Source organism: Gobio gobio, assembly GCF_949357685.1.
Source record: "Gobio gobio genome assembly, chromosome: 16".
In the NCBI taxonomy this organism is placed as follows: domain Eukaryota; kingdom Metazoa; phylum Chordata; class Actinopteri; order Cypriniformes; family Gobionidae; genus Gobio; species Gobio gobio.
In genome coordinates this window covers 28,451,744-28,470,445 of record NC_137109.1, presented here as the reverse complement: position 1 = coordinate 28,470,445, position 18,702 = coordinate 28,451,744, and the positions used below count along the sequence as shown (strand labels likewise).

At 36.3% G+C, this 18,702-nt stretch overlaps 1 protein-coding gene and 1 long non-coding RNA gene across 5 annotated transcripts in view; one reads left to right on the top strand and one right to left on the bottom strand.

Moving 5' to 3' along the window:
- Positions 1 to 415: 415 nt before the first annotated feature.
- Positions 416 to 18,702, top strand: part of mtnr1ab (melatonin receptor 1A b) — a 32,888-nt gene continuing 14,601 nt past the window's right edge. Inside the window, exon 1 of one of the 3 annotated variants that reach the window (XM_079838417.1) lies at positions 416 to 874. In XM_079838417.1, coding sequence (XP_079694543.1) covers positions 688 to 874 — 187 coding nt within the window. In that variant the 5' untranslated portion in view covers positions 416 to 687. The remainder of the gene's footprint in view (positions 875 to 18,702) is intronic. The other 2 variants (XM_079838418.1, XR_013818128.1) reach the window with 2 other exon arrangements.
- LOC307139428 lies at positions 2,559 to 6,412 on the bottom strand. Of its 2 annotated transcripts, none has more exons than XR_013818129.1 (5): positions 6,142 to 6,412; positions 5,301 to 5,353; positions 4,482 to 4,648; positions 3,755 to 3,925; positions 2,559 to 3,077 (listed from the first exon to the last, which is right to left on the bottom strand). It is a non-coding gene; the product is annotated as an uncharacterized lncRNA (long non-coding RNA). The 2 variants fall into 2 exon arrangements; XR_013818130.1 differs by having other exon boundaries at positions 2,561 to 3,077; positions 3,690 to 3,925.

Sequence of the window (18,702 nt, the reverse complement as noted above, 5' to 3'; positions counted from 1 at the left end):
ACAGGAGTAAAAAGTTAAAACAACTAGCCTCTCTAGTCTTAGTTTTGAACGTATACAGGTATTATCAAGTGCACATCATCAGAAATTTTGTCCAAGGGGACTTACAGTTCACCTAATACAGAAACAGTCATGAAGCAACTTGGGGCGAAGTGTCTTGCTTAAAGGCATTACCAAAAAGTGATCCCCTTTTGCTGTGTTTGACAAATTTAAGCTCAAGTCTTTACCCACGACGCTTGATTAAACTACGTGAATGTGTAAATAAACAATGCAATGCACAATATCATGAACAAGCATATGCATAATCGCAATTGGATGTGAAAGGTGAAAGAAGCAACTAGCAACTCAACATTCTCCAACCAAAATTCCGAGCCGATTTCGTTGTCTTCCACAGCGGGGCAGCGTTACAGCGATCTACAGACAGCATCACCCATCCATGGGCATTTAAGAAGAACTTAACTTGCTGTCGGTTGTCACATACCAACAATCTGATGTAGACAGAAAGCTATAAAAGTGCGGACACATGTCCGCGCGCAGACCATGAAGGCGTGCGCTCCACCGAGGACCATGACACGATAAGAGACCTTCATTTTTACTCACGTTTACGTAAACGCAATAACAGCCACACATGATTTTCCAATGGAATAAAATCCTACAATTTATGGCGAGGATTACTGAAGTGAAGATACAATGAAAATAAATGGCAGCCGGTTGATGAACAGTTCTTCATTGAGCCCTTACGAGATCACGCTGAATCGCCCTCCCTGGGTCGCCACAACTTTGGGCAGCTTTCTGATCTTCACTATCGTGGTTGATATATTGGGGAACCTCTTGGTGATCTTCTCCGTGTGCAGAAACAAGAAACTTAGAAACGCAGGTAAGATCGTTTTTAAACCAAATAACCTATGGCAAGCCTTTTAAACATTTATTCATTTGAACCTAGTATTATTTTTGTCACTATTATCCCACAGTGCTTAATATTAATTGCTAGCAGATAATCCAATGTTAATATCTTTTTTTTCCTTTTCACTTTCACCTGTAACTATTCAGTCTATACTAGTAGGCTATTATACTACAAAATAGTGACTGACGTTTATTCAATTAGTCACCAGGACTTACTCCTTAGATTCTAGTGAGTACTCCTTTTCTATTAGTAACTATCTCAGTATGTGACAAGGAACTAAATGCGTTGAATTTTTGCCATTCATTTTATTATAAAATTATACAGCTTCAGATAAGTATACATATATAGCTATGTCTCAGTACTGTTTCCAGCTTTCATTGTACTTCATATTTATCTATTAGATTTGTAGTTAAGCTTCTTATCTCACTAAAATTGCTTTTTTTAACTGAGATAATTACTGGTCAGAATCTTTATAGTCTTTAAAGTTCATTAACATCTTACTAGCAGGATTTGGGCACCAGGATTCCAGTTAATGGGGTGTTTAAATTACATTATATCAAATATTGACATGATTACATCATACTGTTTAACAGACAGTGTACACAGTAAAGTGAGTTTTAAGAGTTCATTAATGCATTAGAATCATACATCTTTTTTTTTTTTTTACTGTCCTGTATTGGACAGTAACAAACTATTTTTAGAGGTTTCAGGTAACTGGCCCAATATCAAACAAAATTGAACAGACCAGTCATTTTCCTGTGAGTGGATGGAGTGCTTATCACCGGTGTCACACCGACCCATATGCCACATTTCTCTGCCAATAGAGACAGAGACCTTATGTTGTTCCTCAACTGTGAAGTTTGTGGCACCAGTTTGAAAACTACATCAGTTTGAAAATAGGTTTTGGACAAAAATGTAGCATACACTTGTACATGTTTACATTAAGTACAAAGCAACTCTAATGAACTAAATATACCTAAATATGCATTAGTATGTGGAACATGTTGCTGTTAAAATTAGGTATAGGCATGTGATGATATCAAATATTTATATCATGACAATTGTTGAAGATTTTATTATGATATGATAAACAAACTTTAGTATTGTCCTCTTAATAACAAGTTTAATAACTCATTTTTTTACGATAACACGGCAAACCTTTAACATTTAAATACGATAAAACAATACATAATAAAGATGTATTAACTCATTTTAACATTGCTGATATTTTCAATCAATATCTAGGTATGTTTTCTGGACAGGCATGTTTTAGATAAAAATGTCATAGTGTAAAAAATAAACATTAAGTATTTAAATGTTTGGTGTTTTTTTAATAACACCATATCAAAAATTTGTACTGCCTACTTGAAAACATGTAAATACTGAATGCACTGTTAGACATTTATAAGAGATTTTACAGTAACTTACTGGCAACACTGTTGCCAGTAAGTTACTGTATTTGAGATTTACAGTACAAGAACCGCATTTCAGTTTACAGTAACTACATGTTACTGTAATTTTGTAATACAGTACCGTTACTGTAAACCTTGGTTAACAGTGCATTAATCCTAATCCTATTCAATCATTAATACTTACTGAATTACATTAATTCTTACATTAATCTATCCTACAGAAGTAATCCAAACAGACAATTATTATGAAATATAAAATTCTTTATTTAAAACATTTTAAGTGCTTTAACTTAAACATTTAAATGTGTGGAAAAAGTTCACTTTAAAACATCCTCGAATCAAATCTTATTTTCAGAAAATCATGTATAAAAGTAATCAGATTACATTCAATATCACTTATTATTTAAATTTACATTTATGCATTTGGCAGACGACTTGCATTGCATTCAAGATACACATTTTACATTTTGTCAGTTCTTGCTTTCCCTGGGAATTGAACCCATGACCTTGCTAGCACCACACACTATTGTTTGAGCTACAATTTTAAAAACTCTGCAGAAAATAGTTGGTAGAATACTGTAAATAGTTGGTTGAAGAATACTGTAACTTTGGTGCAAAATACACATATACATGAATAAAATATAAACAAAGAGCAAATTAATTCTGAAACAAGTTATCACAACACAAACACAAACACAAGTTTCATGTCTGTACCGATCTGTGCCATCTTCCACATTGGATGATTTCAAACAGGAACCAGGATTCTGCTCCATTATGGCAAGAAGTCCCTCTAGATAAGAATGATATGAAGTTAGTCATACAATTTGAGTATACACAAACTTTTTACACTGTTGGAATTTAATAAAAAATAATAATCCCATTACAATTCATCATAATGGTAAAATACTATTTTATAGACAGTTAACATTTTGAGGTGCACCTAGCTCAACGTATGCTGTCTAGTCTAATCCAGTCCTGCAATGCCTTCATGAAGATGTGAAATTAAATGTTCAGTTTTTGTTTTAGCTGGTGATTCAATGTAATGAATATTTTGAAGAATGTACTTTGTAGTGATGCTGAACCTGATTGCATATTAGAGAGGTGTCTCTGTTATTAGCTTAACAAAATTGATATTGAGTAAAAAACTAAAGAAAACTGTTAGTACATAATAGTAGCAGCAGCACAAACTATATGCTCCAAAAAAGTAATATTACTGAATCACCTCAACATGATTTCACAAACTATTTAATCAAAAACAACAATGTAACCTTTTATTGCAGGATGGATTACATGTATACTGCATTAGCTTTAGTAAGGTATCCTCAAACTTAATGCTGCATTCACACGGGGCGCCGGCGTTAACGCTTCTCATTTACTTTGAATGGGTGACGTCATGCGTTGCTGAACTGAATTGTGGGTTCCGTCGCGTCGCTTTACTCACATTGCTAGCAGCAGAAGTTGAAAGGCGTGATGGACATCAGCTGTGGCCGGATGCAACCAATCGGCGAGAGTAGCCGAGTACAGGCGGGGAGGAGCTGCAAACGGAGACGTGAAGTCGGACACTTTCTGCTTCCCGCAGTGACGCTCGCGCGGTGTTTGGACACTTTATCAGCTGAAGTGAAATAAATGCAATATTTGTCAATACACAGATGTTTCAGAGACATTTTTTGTCATGTAATACTTTATGCACTGATTAATACAGCGTGTGTTTGTACAAGAATAAAGTTAACATACAAGCCTAAACTATCAATGAAGTGGGGGTCTACATTTTTCATCTATTTTATTTTGATAAACATGACAATATAACATCGCAACTACATGAAAAGAGGTTTAACTGTTTTAAAAAAGAGATTTGTGCACATTAGAGGAACTGAAGGTTTTAGAATAAACACGAAACACATGTGATCGCTGTCATGCGGAGAATCTGGCCAATCGTGGAACAGCTGTGTCCTCATCAAAGTCTGTGCAGTCGCTCTGGAGAAACTGCACCGGCTGTATTAGCTGACTGCTCTCGAATCGCTCTCGCGGTGCTTTGATGCCATACGTCACTGTCACGTGGCGTCGGCGCTGTGTCAGGTCAGACAAAATTTCTAACCGGCATGACGCCCTGTGTGAATGCAGCGTAAGTGTCTGTGTACATTACATATCCTATTAAAAAAGTGTCTCACCTAGTCCAAGTTTTTCCATTCAAACTCCATTAGGTGGCGAAGGAAGGATGACACTCTGTTGTTGATTACAGTTGTCTTCCTGTTCACAACTTCCCCGGTCTTCCGACTCACTCCGGTTTAGGTGGTGCATCTTGTTCCCACCGCTGGGTTTTTCCTCACGAAAAAAACTTAAAGCAAGAGAAAATTAAGAGAATAAAGATATTTTAAATTTCATCAACCTTAGTGCCTTTGCTTAAAATGTTTTTGGTAACACTTTAGAATAATGGTCTGTCATTAAACGGATAGTTCACAAAAAAAAAAAGTAAATTCTGTCATTTACTCGCCCTGTAGTTCTAAACCTTTTAAAGAATGTTTGTAACCAGATAATTTTGAGGCACCATTCACTTCCATAGTAGGAAAAAATTACTATAGAAGTGAATGGTGCCTCAATCTGTTAGGTTACAAACATTCTTCATCTTCTTTTGTGTTCAGAAATGTATTCAGGTTTGCACTTGAGCAACATTATTCTAAAGTTTTGCCATGTTTTTTTCATAAATTATATTTCATCTGCCAAAATCATCCAAAAATTGTCCAGGACTGCTTAAATTCCAGAAAATAAAATTATAATCTGTCAGTCCTGGACAAACACAGTTTTGGATTATTTTAGTATAATATAATTTATGAAAAAAAAAACATGGTACATGGCTAGTTACAGCTAAAAAGAGGTGGAAAAACTAAATAATTTTGTGATTCAGTTAAACAGACCCGACTAAAACATACAAGAAAAACTTTGAATTATCAGTAATATGTGGAGAAACAAAGAGGGGTAACGTTACTAACCGTTGTATGAGTTCCAGTGTCGCACAGCACAGGCAGGCTCCTGGTATTCTTATCTAAAATGTTAAATAAATAATGTCAATCCAAATGTAAACTTTGCTTGTTAACGACATTATTTTTTGCAACTAGTGGCCAACGTTAATTTACTAACTAACGTCGTCCTAATGTACGCTTAATATGCTCGATAAACAAAATCTTCATTGTATTGGTAAAGTTAATTCAATAAACTCACTAACGTTAAGTCTTTTTAAAAATAAAACGTTAGGTTTATGTTACCTCAGTTTTAGTACCAAAGCTGAAGCAAATGATAACCTAACGTTATGTAAAGTATGTTGTCCGGGCCGTGAGCTCTCTCCTCGGGCAGTAACGTTACACACGACGCTGGCTGCACTGGTTCTTAATCTAATTCAATAAACTCATTTTTTTTTTAAAGAAAACGTTAGGTTTACCTCAGTTTTTAGCAGCAAAGTTTAAGCAAATGATAACCTAACGTTATAAAGTATGTTGTCCGGGCCGTGAGCTCTCTCCTCGGGCAGTAACGTTACACACGACGCTGGCTGCACTGGTTCCTAATCTAATTCAATATACTCATTTTTTTAAAATAAAACGTTAGGTTTACCTCAGTTTTAGCAGCAAAGTTTAAGCAAATGATAACCTAACGTTATGTAAAGTATGTTGTCCGGACTGTGAGCTCTCTCCTCGGGCAAAACTTACAACGCTGCACCGGTTCCTAATCTAATTCAATAAATTCATAAAACGTTAGGTTTACCTCAGTTTTTAGCACCAATGCTGACAAGCTAAAATTGGGGTGCAGACAACCGCGGATAGTACAAATCACACTTACCTTGCTTGTTTGCCGTTCTCACGGGGGATGAAAAAATCTTCGCAGGGTGTCCGGACACAGCTCATATGTTCTCTGGAACCGTGAGCTCTCTCCTCGGGTGAAACTTTCAACGCTGCACTGATGGTTCCTAATATAAATCTCAAGCAAATCCTGTCGATCCCAATTGTGCCAAATAGGCCGTTGTGGTAAATACAGTATTATACTTTATTTTTAAAAAATACAGGAAATCACTGTATTTGGTGTTTGACGTCATAGAAAATACCCATGATGCAACGGGAATTACAGTTATTTACTGTAAAGAGAATTTACAGTATTATACTGGGTGATATATAGTAAATAACTGTACAAATTACAGAAATGTCTAACAGTGTGATTTCCTTTTCTTCTCTGTAACAAGTGGGGGTTAGAAACTGTAGAAAGTTGTTAGAAAGTACACAGTGCTGCTTTGTGTACCGGGGTAACCGCTGTATTTCTGCTTTTCATAAGCGACACCTACTGTCACATTGTGAATTTGCATTTTCGTTAAGCCCATCATGCAGCATACATGCAGTGTTTTAAATTTTAACCGGTCGAAAGAAGTTAATGTGTATTCAGAAAACAAGGTATCTAGAATTTTATTCTAAATATTTTGAAGTGCCCCAAATAACAATAGAATTAAGGACATAACTATGTAAATTGTAAGACGTTTCCCTGAAATTTAGTGCACTTTGTACTGTAGTGTTCATTTTGACCTAATTCATTATTGTTGTACAACATCATTGTTGTAATGTTTTCAATCAGTATAATACATTTTATTTATTTGTTTAATAATATATATACATGTTTGTTTTTGTTTCTTCCTGTACTGAGTACAGTGCACCATGTTCTTTGATTACTGGGTCAAATTAACCCAGTAATTATTCCATTAGCCTCCCATGATGTGTGCTTCATTATGTGCCTTGCTAGTGAGAGGACCTCCCATGGCCCATTTCCAAGACCACTGACCCAGTGTGAATATTCAATTAGCAATCATTCCACCACATATCCAAAGCTATAGTGATTCATAAATTGCATATATGCGCGGTCACATGAGCACACACACATTCGCTCCTCATTGTTCTTCTGTGCTGAAACAAAGTGGTTCCGCTCCTCCCCATTGTGGTCTATCTGTTTTATTTAAGCTACTCAACCTCAAAGACTCTATCTGCTGTGGCACCACTGTCTGTTTAGATTATTCAGACCAACCATTCCCTGCTGTTAGGTAAGCCTCATTTCAACTGTGTATCTACATCATAAAACTGCCAATGCATCTCTACCTGAGAGCTAGCAATGATATGCAGTAGGCTACTATATGCATGTTATATCTGGATATGGGACCACCTGTAGAGTTCAAGGTATATATAATCACTGGACATCGGATCCATGACCTTAGCGTTGTGAATGTCATGCACTACCAGTTGAGTCACAAGAACCCCATACAGGCACTTGCTCCCCTTTTACATTTTTCAGTGTAACAGAGCCTGTCTTCTCTGTGCGGCTCTCATCTCTAACTACTGTTTTTTAGTTTCACTGACTTTGCTTATGAGCCCAAGGCAGTCTTATTAGATGAAGTTCACTGTTCATTCAAGAGGAACTCTCCTCTACCAATTATTCACAGAGGCTGTGTGAGTGGAAGAAGGGCTCTTTCAGCAGGCTCTACATGGGTGGAACGAGGACAGAACCTTTCTAAAGAATATATTGATTTATATATATATATATATATATATATATATATATATATATATATATATATATATATATATATATATATATATATATATATATATATATATATATATATTAGGCATGTGCCGGTATCAAATTTTCATGTTGCGATTAATTGCTGAAGCTTTTATCACGGTATACGGTATTATCACGATATTTATAAAAAAAAGTTGCAAAAAAAGTGTTGTCATACTATAACAGGTTAAAAAAACTTTCTTATAACAAAAGAACCAAACATTTAAATACAATAAAGCAATACACAAAAAATGTATAAAGTAAACAAATATTTGAAACAGATTAAAGTGCTAAAGAATTATAAAGAACAATAGTTAACACTTTACAATAATGTCTCGCCAGTTAATGCATTAAAATTAACAAAGAGCGAATAGCTACATTTTTACAGAAGTTATTCTTCTTTGATAATGTTAGTTTAAAAAAGCAACTGTTAGTTAGAGTAAGCTCAGGTCCATTAAATAATACAGTTACAACTTTTGATTTTAATAATGTGTTATTAAATGCTGAAATGTACATTTAACTAAGATTAATACATGCTTTAGAAGTATGTTTCATTGTCAGTTTGTTAATGAATGAACTAATGTTAAATAATGGAGCCATATTGTAAAGTGTGATTGAACAACAGTCAGAATATATTCAAACAATATCTAGGGCATGTAATTTAAAACTAAAAAAAAAAAAATTAAGTTTGAAAATGACTTTAATTCTTTAAGTATTAGGTTATGTGATGACGAGCACCGGATTATGGTTACTGGGGAAACGGCTGTATTTCTGCTCTTCCATCAGCGCCCTCTGCTGTCTGAAAGTGAATGTGCACTTCAGTGCGTCTTCACGCCTTCCGCCATGTGCTAGACTCATGAACGGTCTGTTTACATCAGTGCACGTTCCTCTTTGACGCTCTGTTCATTTTAAACGGTTGATGGGTAAAGTATTCTTAAAATACATTCTAAAAATCTGAATAATTCGTAATAAATAATTATTCACGGTATTTTGAAGTGCCCACGATAACAATATTGTGCATGTTCATTATTGCGGTATATCGTATTACCGTTTACCGGCACATGTCTAATATATATATATATATATATATATATATATATATATATATATATATATATATATATATATATATATATATATATATATATATATATATATATATATGTATATATATATATATGATATAGCAAATTTAGTATACATAGGATATAGCAAATTTATTGAACAGTAGTACTTTCAAACAACAGCATATAAAAGTCTCAATCAAAGTGTATACATGTATAAGTATATACATAATACTACTGATGATTTAAAAGTTATTGTTCAGGTTTAACTGAACCATGATGTGATTCTTAAATCTGTTGATTCTTAAAGGGGTGGTAAACCACGATTTCACTTTTCTAACTTTAGCTAGTTTGTAATGTTGCACAGCGGGAATCGGCGGGATAGGGAGGTTGCCTAACGACATGATGGAGAAGATATCAATAGATGATGTAGAAAAGAACCTCAAACGAGGTATTTACAGCACAAAAGCTAAGCAAGGAAAGTCTGACATTTGGAGAAGTTTCTCAATTGTTTTGGTAGGCAAAATCATGCGGTATAACGTTATATGTATCCACATATTGCGCAGCTGGCAAATACATAGCTACTTGATCATACCTCACCAAAAACGCTCAGCACTCCCTGCAGGTCAAGTTGACTGTTTGGTGTTTTTGACAAACAATACATAGAAGTTTAGTGAGTGGAAATGGATTGTTTCTAAATGTCCGTTTGCTATTTTGTGTTCACATTACATTCTGTTGAAGCATGTTTTCTCAGGTTTCCTTTCAGTCGGTCACGTTCGACGTACGTCGGAACTGACCGACGAATTGGGATCTGTTTTTTGTTTCTCAATCTGTTTTTCTGTTTTGCAAAGCAGTCTATTTTTATGTGCAAAGTTTTTGATAAAAACAAAATTATATTTGAATGTATTTGTCTTTTTTTTTTTTTTACATGCAGGCCAGGGAAACGAAACAAACAACCCAATGAATCTCTTTAATAATACCAATACAAATACGTGGGTTTTTTTTCCTGCGGGACGGGAGAAGACACAAAATCAATGCATCTCTATTATTGTGCGGGAATACATTTTCAGAGTTTTGCGGGTGCGAGCGGGAGTGGACATACATATTGCGGTGCGGGCGGGAGTGGACATACATATTGCGGGAGCGGGCGGGAGTGTAACACATACGTTGCGGGAGCGGGCGGTAATGGTCAGAAATTCGGCGGGTGCGGGCGGGAGCGGGATGAATAAAACAGTCTCTACTACAGACATTCCTCCAGGGTTGCTGACATCACCAGCCCCAATATTTACATAAACCCCTCCTCCGAGAATATTAAATAAGGGGGGGCGAGGCCATTTTGTTTCGACGCGGGGAAGCTTTGTTGCGGTATAGTTAGGCTGGAGTGTTGTTGCCGCAATGCCGACGAAACGCTGTTATTTTCATCCAGATTGCAGATCCACTTTGTTCAGCCTTCCTAGGGACGGGGGTGCGTTGTAGCTAGGGCTATGCAATTAATCGAATTTCGATTTCGATTTTGCCTCCCAACGATCACCAAAATAGTACAATCGAGAAAAAACGATTATTTTGCCATGTTCAGTTTTGCAAGAACACTCTTATTTTGTCTTGCGTTCTGAATGAAACGCGCACGCGCACGTCCGCCCCTCCCAAAGCCACAAATCTCTCTCAGGTCGTGAGTCTCGTGAGCATATCATCCGCTGGAATTTAAAAACTCGGCGCGAGTAAAGATGGCAGAAGGAGGGCAGTTACAGCAGCGTTTGGTGAGCAAAAAAGGCAAAACCAACTCCGTTGTCTGGGAACAGTTTGGCTTCGAGGAATCAGACGACGAGCAGAAACATGCTACGTGCAAGATTTGCTACATGGTGGTGGCTGCAACGCAAGGGAACATCACGAATTTGTTTAACCACTTGAAAATTAAACACAGAGTGATCTATGACAATCTAATATAGAAACAAAAACTGACGAGAGCAGGGATGCCGTGTAAACGTCCTTTTTTTCCCTTCATATTTTTCAAATAATTCTCTCTTTGTAAACTTTGTTCAATGCATGCGAGTGCTGCCATTTCGCCGTCTTCACCCGGGTTTAGTGCCAGAAGACGCGAATGAGAAGACGCGCGCGCTGTGAGAAAATGTGCGTCTCACAGCGCGCAAATATTGAGTTCTCTTTCAAGTCTTGCTCTTGAACGGACAAACTCACACAAAACGTATGTCAACATGTCCATCTTGATGAGTATCCTAGCAGACATAGTCTGTATATGCCTTAAGTGAACTTTATACAGTCGAGAAAGACGACGCATATCCGACCATTAGGTCTTAAAGGGGCAGTAGCCTTCACTTCCGTCTGTTTAATGTCAAACAACAAAAGACAAGGACATCACTCACCGCTCTTGATTGAATAGCTTTTGTAAGTTTAATAGGATTGATCTTTAATTTATGCACTTAAATATGCAATGTTATTTTACATTTGATACATTTCTGTACCTGAAAACTAATGTTAGACATACCTGAAAAGCATATCTAGCCCAACCATATTGTTGATCTTATTTATTTGTGGTTATCATTTTTACGTGAATACTTTTATACTTTGATTTGAATATATGTTATATTATTTATTTTAATAGTTCAAAAAGTACAACAAATGTTACAATTTCAATTGAATTGTTGAAAGGTGTATTTTTAATAAATGCAACACATTCCCAAAGTCATGTGAAATAATCGTGTTACATAATCGTGATTTCAATATTGACCAGAATAATCGTGATTATGATTTTTTCCATAATCGAGCAGCCCTAGTTGTAGCGCGCTTAACATACAACATGTTATATGAATGTGTGTATGAGACAGAGGGGAACAGGTTGCATTTGCAGCAGATATAGGTATGCTGCCCATCATAAATCAAAGCACGAGATAGACAGGGGTCGGAGGAGAAGACCGGAAAATGTGACATAATGGACAATATTCATCTGTATATGCAATTCACGAGCCGCGGTTCAGCTGCGCGAGACAAACACTGCCAGTGTGAATCCACAATGGGCGCGCGCTGCTCCCGCTGCACATTTCACGGAGGAAAGCTTCCACAATCTTTGCTAATTCAATGCAGGATCCGCACAACGGCTTGTCCCGAAAGATGGATTAAAAAACAGAAGCTGTTTACGGGCCACAACCTGTAAGTATGATTTATTTTTCGTCGATGTGTTTTCCTGTAATAGTTCGTATTGTTAATTGTACGTTGTAGCAAGGAAGTAACCAGATGACAACGCTGTTTGGCTCTGCAAACCAGTTTGTTAAATGCTTATTCATACTTAACGTTATCCGATAAACACCTAATGTTACAAACTTTTTTTAAAATCTCAACAGCGAACTTGGCATTAGTGTAAATTATTCTTTGATTAGAGCTTTTATGTATTGTTTATCTACAGGCATGCTAAAAATGGTTCTGTGTTTGATTTGGCTACTAGTAAAGCCAATGGTTAGTGTTCGTTTTGGGTTAATAGTTCTTGCGACAGATATTTGGCTATAATCGTTCAAAAAATGCAAAAGTAACAGTGCCATTCAGTAGCGATCACTATAGATCCGCAGTCTTTACTCTTGAGGACTGAACAGGTTCTGCTCGATCATCTTCACTAAAATTGTCTGGGTCCGATTCGGGCTCAAATTGGTATGGTTTTATTGACAACACACTGGGCCAGCTAACCAATCTGAGCCTATTGTGTATTTTTGAGGGACTGGCTTCATACAACCCGGAAACCATCAGACCGTTTTTTCAAGGAGGGACAGAGCAGTTTAGAATAAAGGTAAAATATATGAAAAAATAATGCAATTTTTTAAAAACGAAGCATGAACACATGTTACAGTGCACCCCACACAATCAAGCCTTCGAAAGAATGTGTTTTACCACCCCTTTAAATCTTAAAAATGTTGCCATGTTAAATGTACAAATTAAATGGATAGTTAGTGAAATTTAATGTCACACACCTAAATGTCCTCATTGCTATTTTTAACAAAATTGGTTAGATAGATAGATAGATAGATAGATAGATAGATAGATAGATAGATAGATAGATAGATAGATAGATAGATAGATAGATAGATAGATAGATAGATAGATAGATAGATAGATAGATAGATAGATAGATGCCTCGTGGTAAACTTCTTAATTTTTTGCTTTTTGAGATGAAGCATTATTTATTCTAGAGAAGTCCACGTTCTCACTCCTGCCTCGCTGGCCCTCGGCCTGCCCTTGGGCTGGTTTCGATGCCTTAATGAATGGGCAATTGCTGATACACTGTTCTGATGCTGTGTTTACTTACAGACTTACAGATTCTCTCTTGGCTCATCCACTGTTAAACAGTCAGAAATGCCTGGTCTGCCACAGTGTCAGACATGTCAATAGGGTCTACAGTATATCAAATGTCAGACATTGTGAATTTTCTGTGGCCATACAATTTTTTTTACTGCTTTTCAAAAAATAGAAAACTCTTTTCTTTGTCCTGCTTATTTAAAAGCTAAAGCATGCATGAAAATATGTAATTTCCTTAATGCATTGTGGATAAATGTGTCTGCCAAAGGCATAAATGTAAAGAGAAAAAAAAAATACATTTGCAATACTCCAAATAATTGAAGTAGCAGAGCCATGTTTGTTTATTGGGCTAGTTTTTCATGAAGTTGCTGACAGTCATTTCTGAATCTCCAAAATAGAGCTACAGTAGCAACACCAAGGGATTTGGGGAATGCATGAACTGATAGAATGTGTAACTTTGAACAATGAAGCAATGAAAATTGAATGGGATAAAAGCATCTGCCAACTGTAAATCTTATAAATATGTTCACCTGTAGGTTATTTGGTTCATTTAAAAAAGGTACAGTCATGTTTTGAGGCTTTCTAGTGGTCACAAAAAAGTGATCACTAAATAAATGACCACTAATCACAATTGACAAATCCCTCAATCTCTTGTTTAAAGAACACTTTTTAAAAGTGTTGTCAGGCCAGGTTGTTGCTTATTTTTATATATTATACATTGTTATTTATTCTTCTGCTTGAGAGTCAAACTTAGTCATTGTATGGAGTGATTACCCAAATTAACATACTTTACATAGAAATACACTATATTGCTAAAAGTAATGGGACACCCATCTAAATAATTGAATTCTTCCATGGCCACATGTGTATAAATTCAAGCACCTAGGCATGCAGACTGCTTCTACAAACATTTGTGAAAGAATGGGTCGCTCTCAGGATATCAGTGTGAAGAGTGAATTCAAGCGTGGTGCCGTGATCGGTTGCCACCTGTGCAATAAGTTAATTTGTGAACTTTCCTCACTACTAAATATTCCACTGTCAACTGTTAGTGGTATTATAACAAAACATGGAAGTATTATAATGCAGACGAAGCAATATCCACACTCAGGCATACTGATGTTCAGTGTGCTGCTATTGGCTTTGAATGGATTTGTTCAGTATTTCTGCAAGGCCAGACTGTGGCCTTTTATTTGCGTTTGACTGTGGCAGATGATTAAATATCAAATGTCACATCACCCTCTGATTGTGCTTCATAATGGTCTCATTATCTATAGTGAGGAATGATCTTCATGAATAAATGTTGTTGCTGTGGCTCTATAATTTTTTTTCTTTTGAGGTCTAGATAAACACCTTCGGAGGTTTCCAATTAGTTTTTTTTTCTTGTCAGTTGTTTCTCCTAGAAGTACATTTGGTTATTTCCCATGTTTACCTTATCAAGGAATTGTCAGTACGGACCCACTTTATAGTAGGTGGCCTTAACTACTAAGTACTAACATTTTAATTAATCATTTGATACAATGCACTTATTGTGTACATACATGTTTTTACATTGTACTTACATTTTTACCAAAATACCTGCATGTAATTACATCTGTAGTTCATTTCTGTAGTAACATTCATAATTACAGCGCTGACCCTTCCCTTACACCTAACCCTACCCTTAAACTTGCCCATACCAACACACCTGTCCCTAACTTTACCCATATCCCATCTCAATATCAGCAAAAGTGTTTAGCAATACAACATGAACACAATAAGTACATTGTGCTTATTTTTTTGATGTAAGTACATAGTAGTTAAGGCCACCTAATATAAAACAAGTCAGTACCTTCGAATTTGGCACATTTTATTGTGCTGATCCTTTAACAAAATCTGTGCACAATTGTGAGCTAAATACATGCTGGATACAGTATTTTACCACTCTGCTTGTCTTTATTTGTATTAAAGGGTTAGTTCACCCAAAAATTAAAATTCTGTCATTAATTACTTACCCTCATGTCGTTCGACACCCGTAAGACCTCCGTTCATCTTCGGAACACAAATGAAGATATTTTAGTTGAAATCTGATGGCTCTGAAAGGCCTCCATTGGCACAATGCACGGTACACTCTCAATACCCTTAAAAGGTACTAAAGACGTCGTTACAAAGTCCATCTCACTACAGTGGTTCTACAATAACTTTATGGAGCGACGAGAATAGTTTTTGTGCGCAAAAAAAACCTAAATAACGACTTATATAGTGATGACGATTTCAAAACACAGCATCATGAAGCTTCGAAGCGTTATGGATCAGTGAGTCGATTCAGCAGTTTGGATCGCCAAATTTCAGCAGTTTGCCGGTTTGACACGCGATCCGAATCATGATTCGACTCACTGATTCATAACGCTTCGAAGCTTCATGCCGTGTTTTGAAATCGTCATCACTATATAAGTCGTTATTTAGGGGTTTTTTGCACACAAAAACTATTCTCGTCACTCCATAAAGTTATTGTAGAACCACTGTAGTGAGATGGACTTTGTAACGACGTCTTTAGTACCTTTTAAGGGTCTTGAGAGTGTACCGTGCATTGTGCCAATGGAGGCCTTTCAGAGCCATCAGATTTCAACTAAAATATCTTCATTTTCATTTATGTTCTGAAGATGAACGGAGGTCTTACGGGTGTCCAACGACATGAGGGTAAGTAATTAATGACAGAATTTTCATTTTTGGGTGAACTAACCCTTTAAGCAGAAGGATGTGAGTGATGAGTTCTGTTTGACAAGACTCCAGTATCATTTAAAACTGCCCTCCAGGATCCCAAAGCAATACAATATTGATTTAAGCATAATATTTCTGTGAACTCAAGGTTAGTCTGGAGCTTCCCTTTAGTGCTGTATTTTTACTCAGTAGGGGTGACAAAATGATATCAAAGTTTATTTTGAAAAGGCTGCAATTAAAATATTCAATACCCAGCATTGACTGATTAGAAGCCAGCATTCCAGAATTTGACACAGTATTCGCTTTAATATCTGGGACTTAGATGTGGAGAGGCTTCATTAAAGGGATATTGAATAAATATAACAGATGCCTACACAAGACCAAAAATCTTTTGGTTAAAGCCAACCCTGAAAAATATATGAACTAAAAATTATTTGAAATACATAATTTTATGATAAGTATACTACAAATACATTAACATATGTATGTACTTAATATAAATACCCTGCAATTGTACTTTTGGTATAATACATTTATATATTTAAAGTCTGCTTAATTGGAACAACCAGTTTTGTACTTAATGCATTTTAGTTATCCGGAAATATTGCTAAAGTCCAACTAAAGATATACTTAAAGCTGCAGTCTGTAAGTTTTGCCTCTTTGTCGCATCTCTGTTTGAAACCTGCTATTGCAGTTAGTTGCGAAATTATCGTCTTCACGTGGGTTGTGCATCGCCACGGCTCCTCAGAGCGGATGAATCTAATGTTTTGAAGAGTATGTGTGGCTTGCTTTCAGTCACTGCACCGGTGTGGATACTGTACTTCAGAATAACAGATTCTACATCTTGGAAGTATGACCAAAATAAGAATTTTCACAGCAAAATATCATCTGACAAATAAGTAACATGTCTGCCAATTTTGTTCTGACCAAGTGAGAAAAAAAGCATTACATTAAATCGTGCTACCAACGGTGATTACATCTAATGATTGCTTAGCTCATATCACATCAAACCGTGCAAATTATTATTATTGTTATACTTTGTTCTCAAATTGTTAATGTTAACAACATCAGCATTGCGTGACTACCGTATTTTCCGGACTATAAGTCGCTCCAGAGTATAAGTCGCATCAGTCAAAAAATGCGTCATGAAGAGGAAAAAAACATATATAAGTCGCACTGGACTATAATGGTGATGATACTCCAGGCAACTTTTTGAGCAATGTTACTAGGCAATGTTGCCGTCAAATTACCAATCTAAAGTATCCAGATAGAAATGTGTTGCCCATTCCCAATGGGAAAGTGGCCAAGCAACATTGCTTTTAGGGCTGCAACTAACGATTATTTTAATAATCGATTAATCTGTTGGTTAATTATTCGATTAATCGATGAATCTGGGAAAAAACATTAATTTTCAATCCTTTATTCAAAAACAGAACTGACAGTGCAAATTCACAGTGCAAAAAATCTTGAGAAAGTGCACAGGTTGCTACAATAAATCTATAAATCTTTTCTTTTTTTTAATAAAGAAAAATACTAATCAGAAAACTTAACAGGATGTTAGAACTTGTTCTCTACACTACACTCAGATGCACACACTCACAAACAAAATTAATGGGTTTAGTTCAATTGTAATGCATTAAGAATTTCTCTAAAATGTCCAAACTCACTATATACTCCTGGAGAAAACATCTACTGTATTAAACTATTAATATAAATGATATTAAATCCAGACACAGATTTAACTGCGGTGACATGTCTTATTTTCAATGCATTCCAATTAATAGATTAAATATGGATTAAATAATTAATGTATAATAAACATAATGAATCCTTATTAAAACTAAAGAGGTGATTTTCTCTCTCTTTTGTTGTTTGATTAATATTAAGAGCACAACTGGAAGAAGGTTAATGGACTACTGTCACTTTAAGACCGAATGCTGACTGAAAATGACAATAGATATTAGTCATAGTTTTTGTCATTCAAAGCTGGTTTTGATTTTCGTCTCGTTTTTGTCTGTGAAAAATGTTGTTGATTAAAATACTGACAAATTATTTGTCAACGAAATTAACATAGCAACAGATTGAAAAATGAATGGGCCAAAAAAGGCAAGTGAATAAAAACGTGTCTTTAGTCTTGCAAACTATACCACCCCTGCTTTACTGCTGTTATTAACAAGCTAACGCTAACTTGTCATGCTTGTCAAGCTGGATAACGAGTAAACAAGCACCAGAAGAGCTACTGGAGGGACGTCACGCTCCTCACTTCCAAACGGAACAAAAGTGGGATTTTGTAGTGACTAATGCTGCCTTCACGTGCTATCGGAAATTTGATGATTCCGACTTCTGAAGTCGTGATTACGAGCGCATTGCATTCAGTTTCAAAATGTGAGGGCGTTCATGAGCCTAGGAAACTCGTATTTACGATAATTCAGAGAGCGCGTGAAGGCAGCATTAACGTTCGCCTGCTGTTGAACTACCTTCCTCCTCATCAAGGACTCCAAGATGTTTTCGTTTTAGGTGCTGAATCACCACGGTGGTGCTCCTATGCCATGTTGAGTCGCTTTTGCTGCAATTAACACCCCTTTTCAATTTATTAATGGCGCTTTTCGACTGGTACGGCTCGGCTCGCTTCTCCGCTGCGTGGTACGACGGGTACAGCACAGCTCGCCCGCTTCCACTCTGCTTTGCGCTCAACCGTGCTTTTTTTTACTCAAACATCTCCGCGTCTTTGCGGGCATAATAGTCG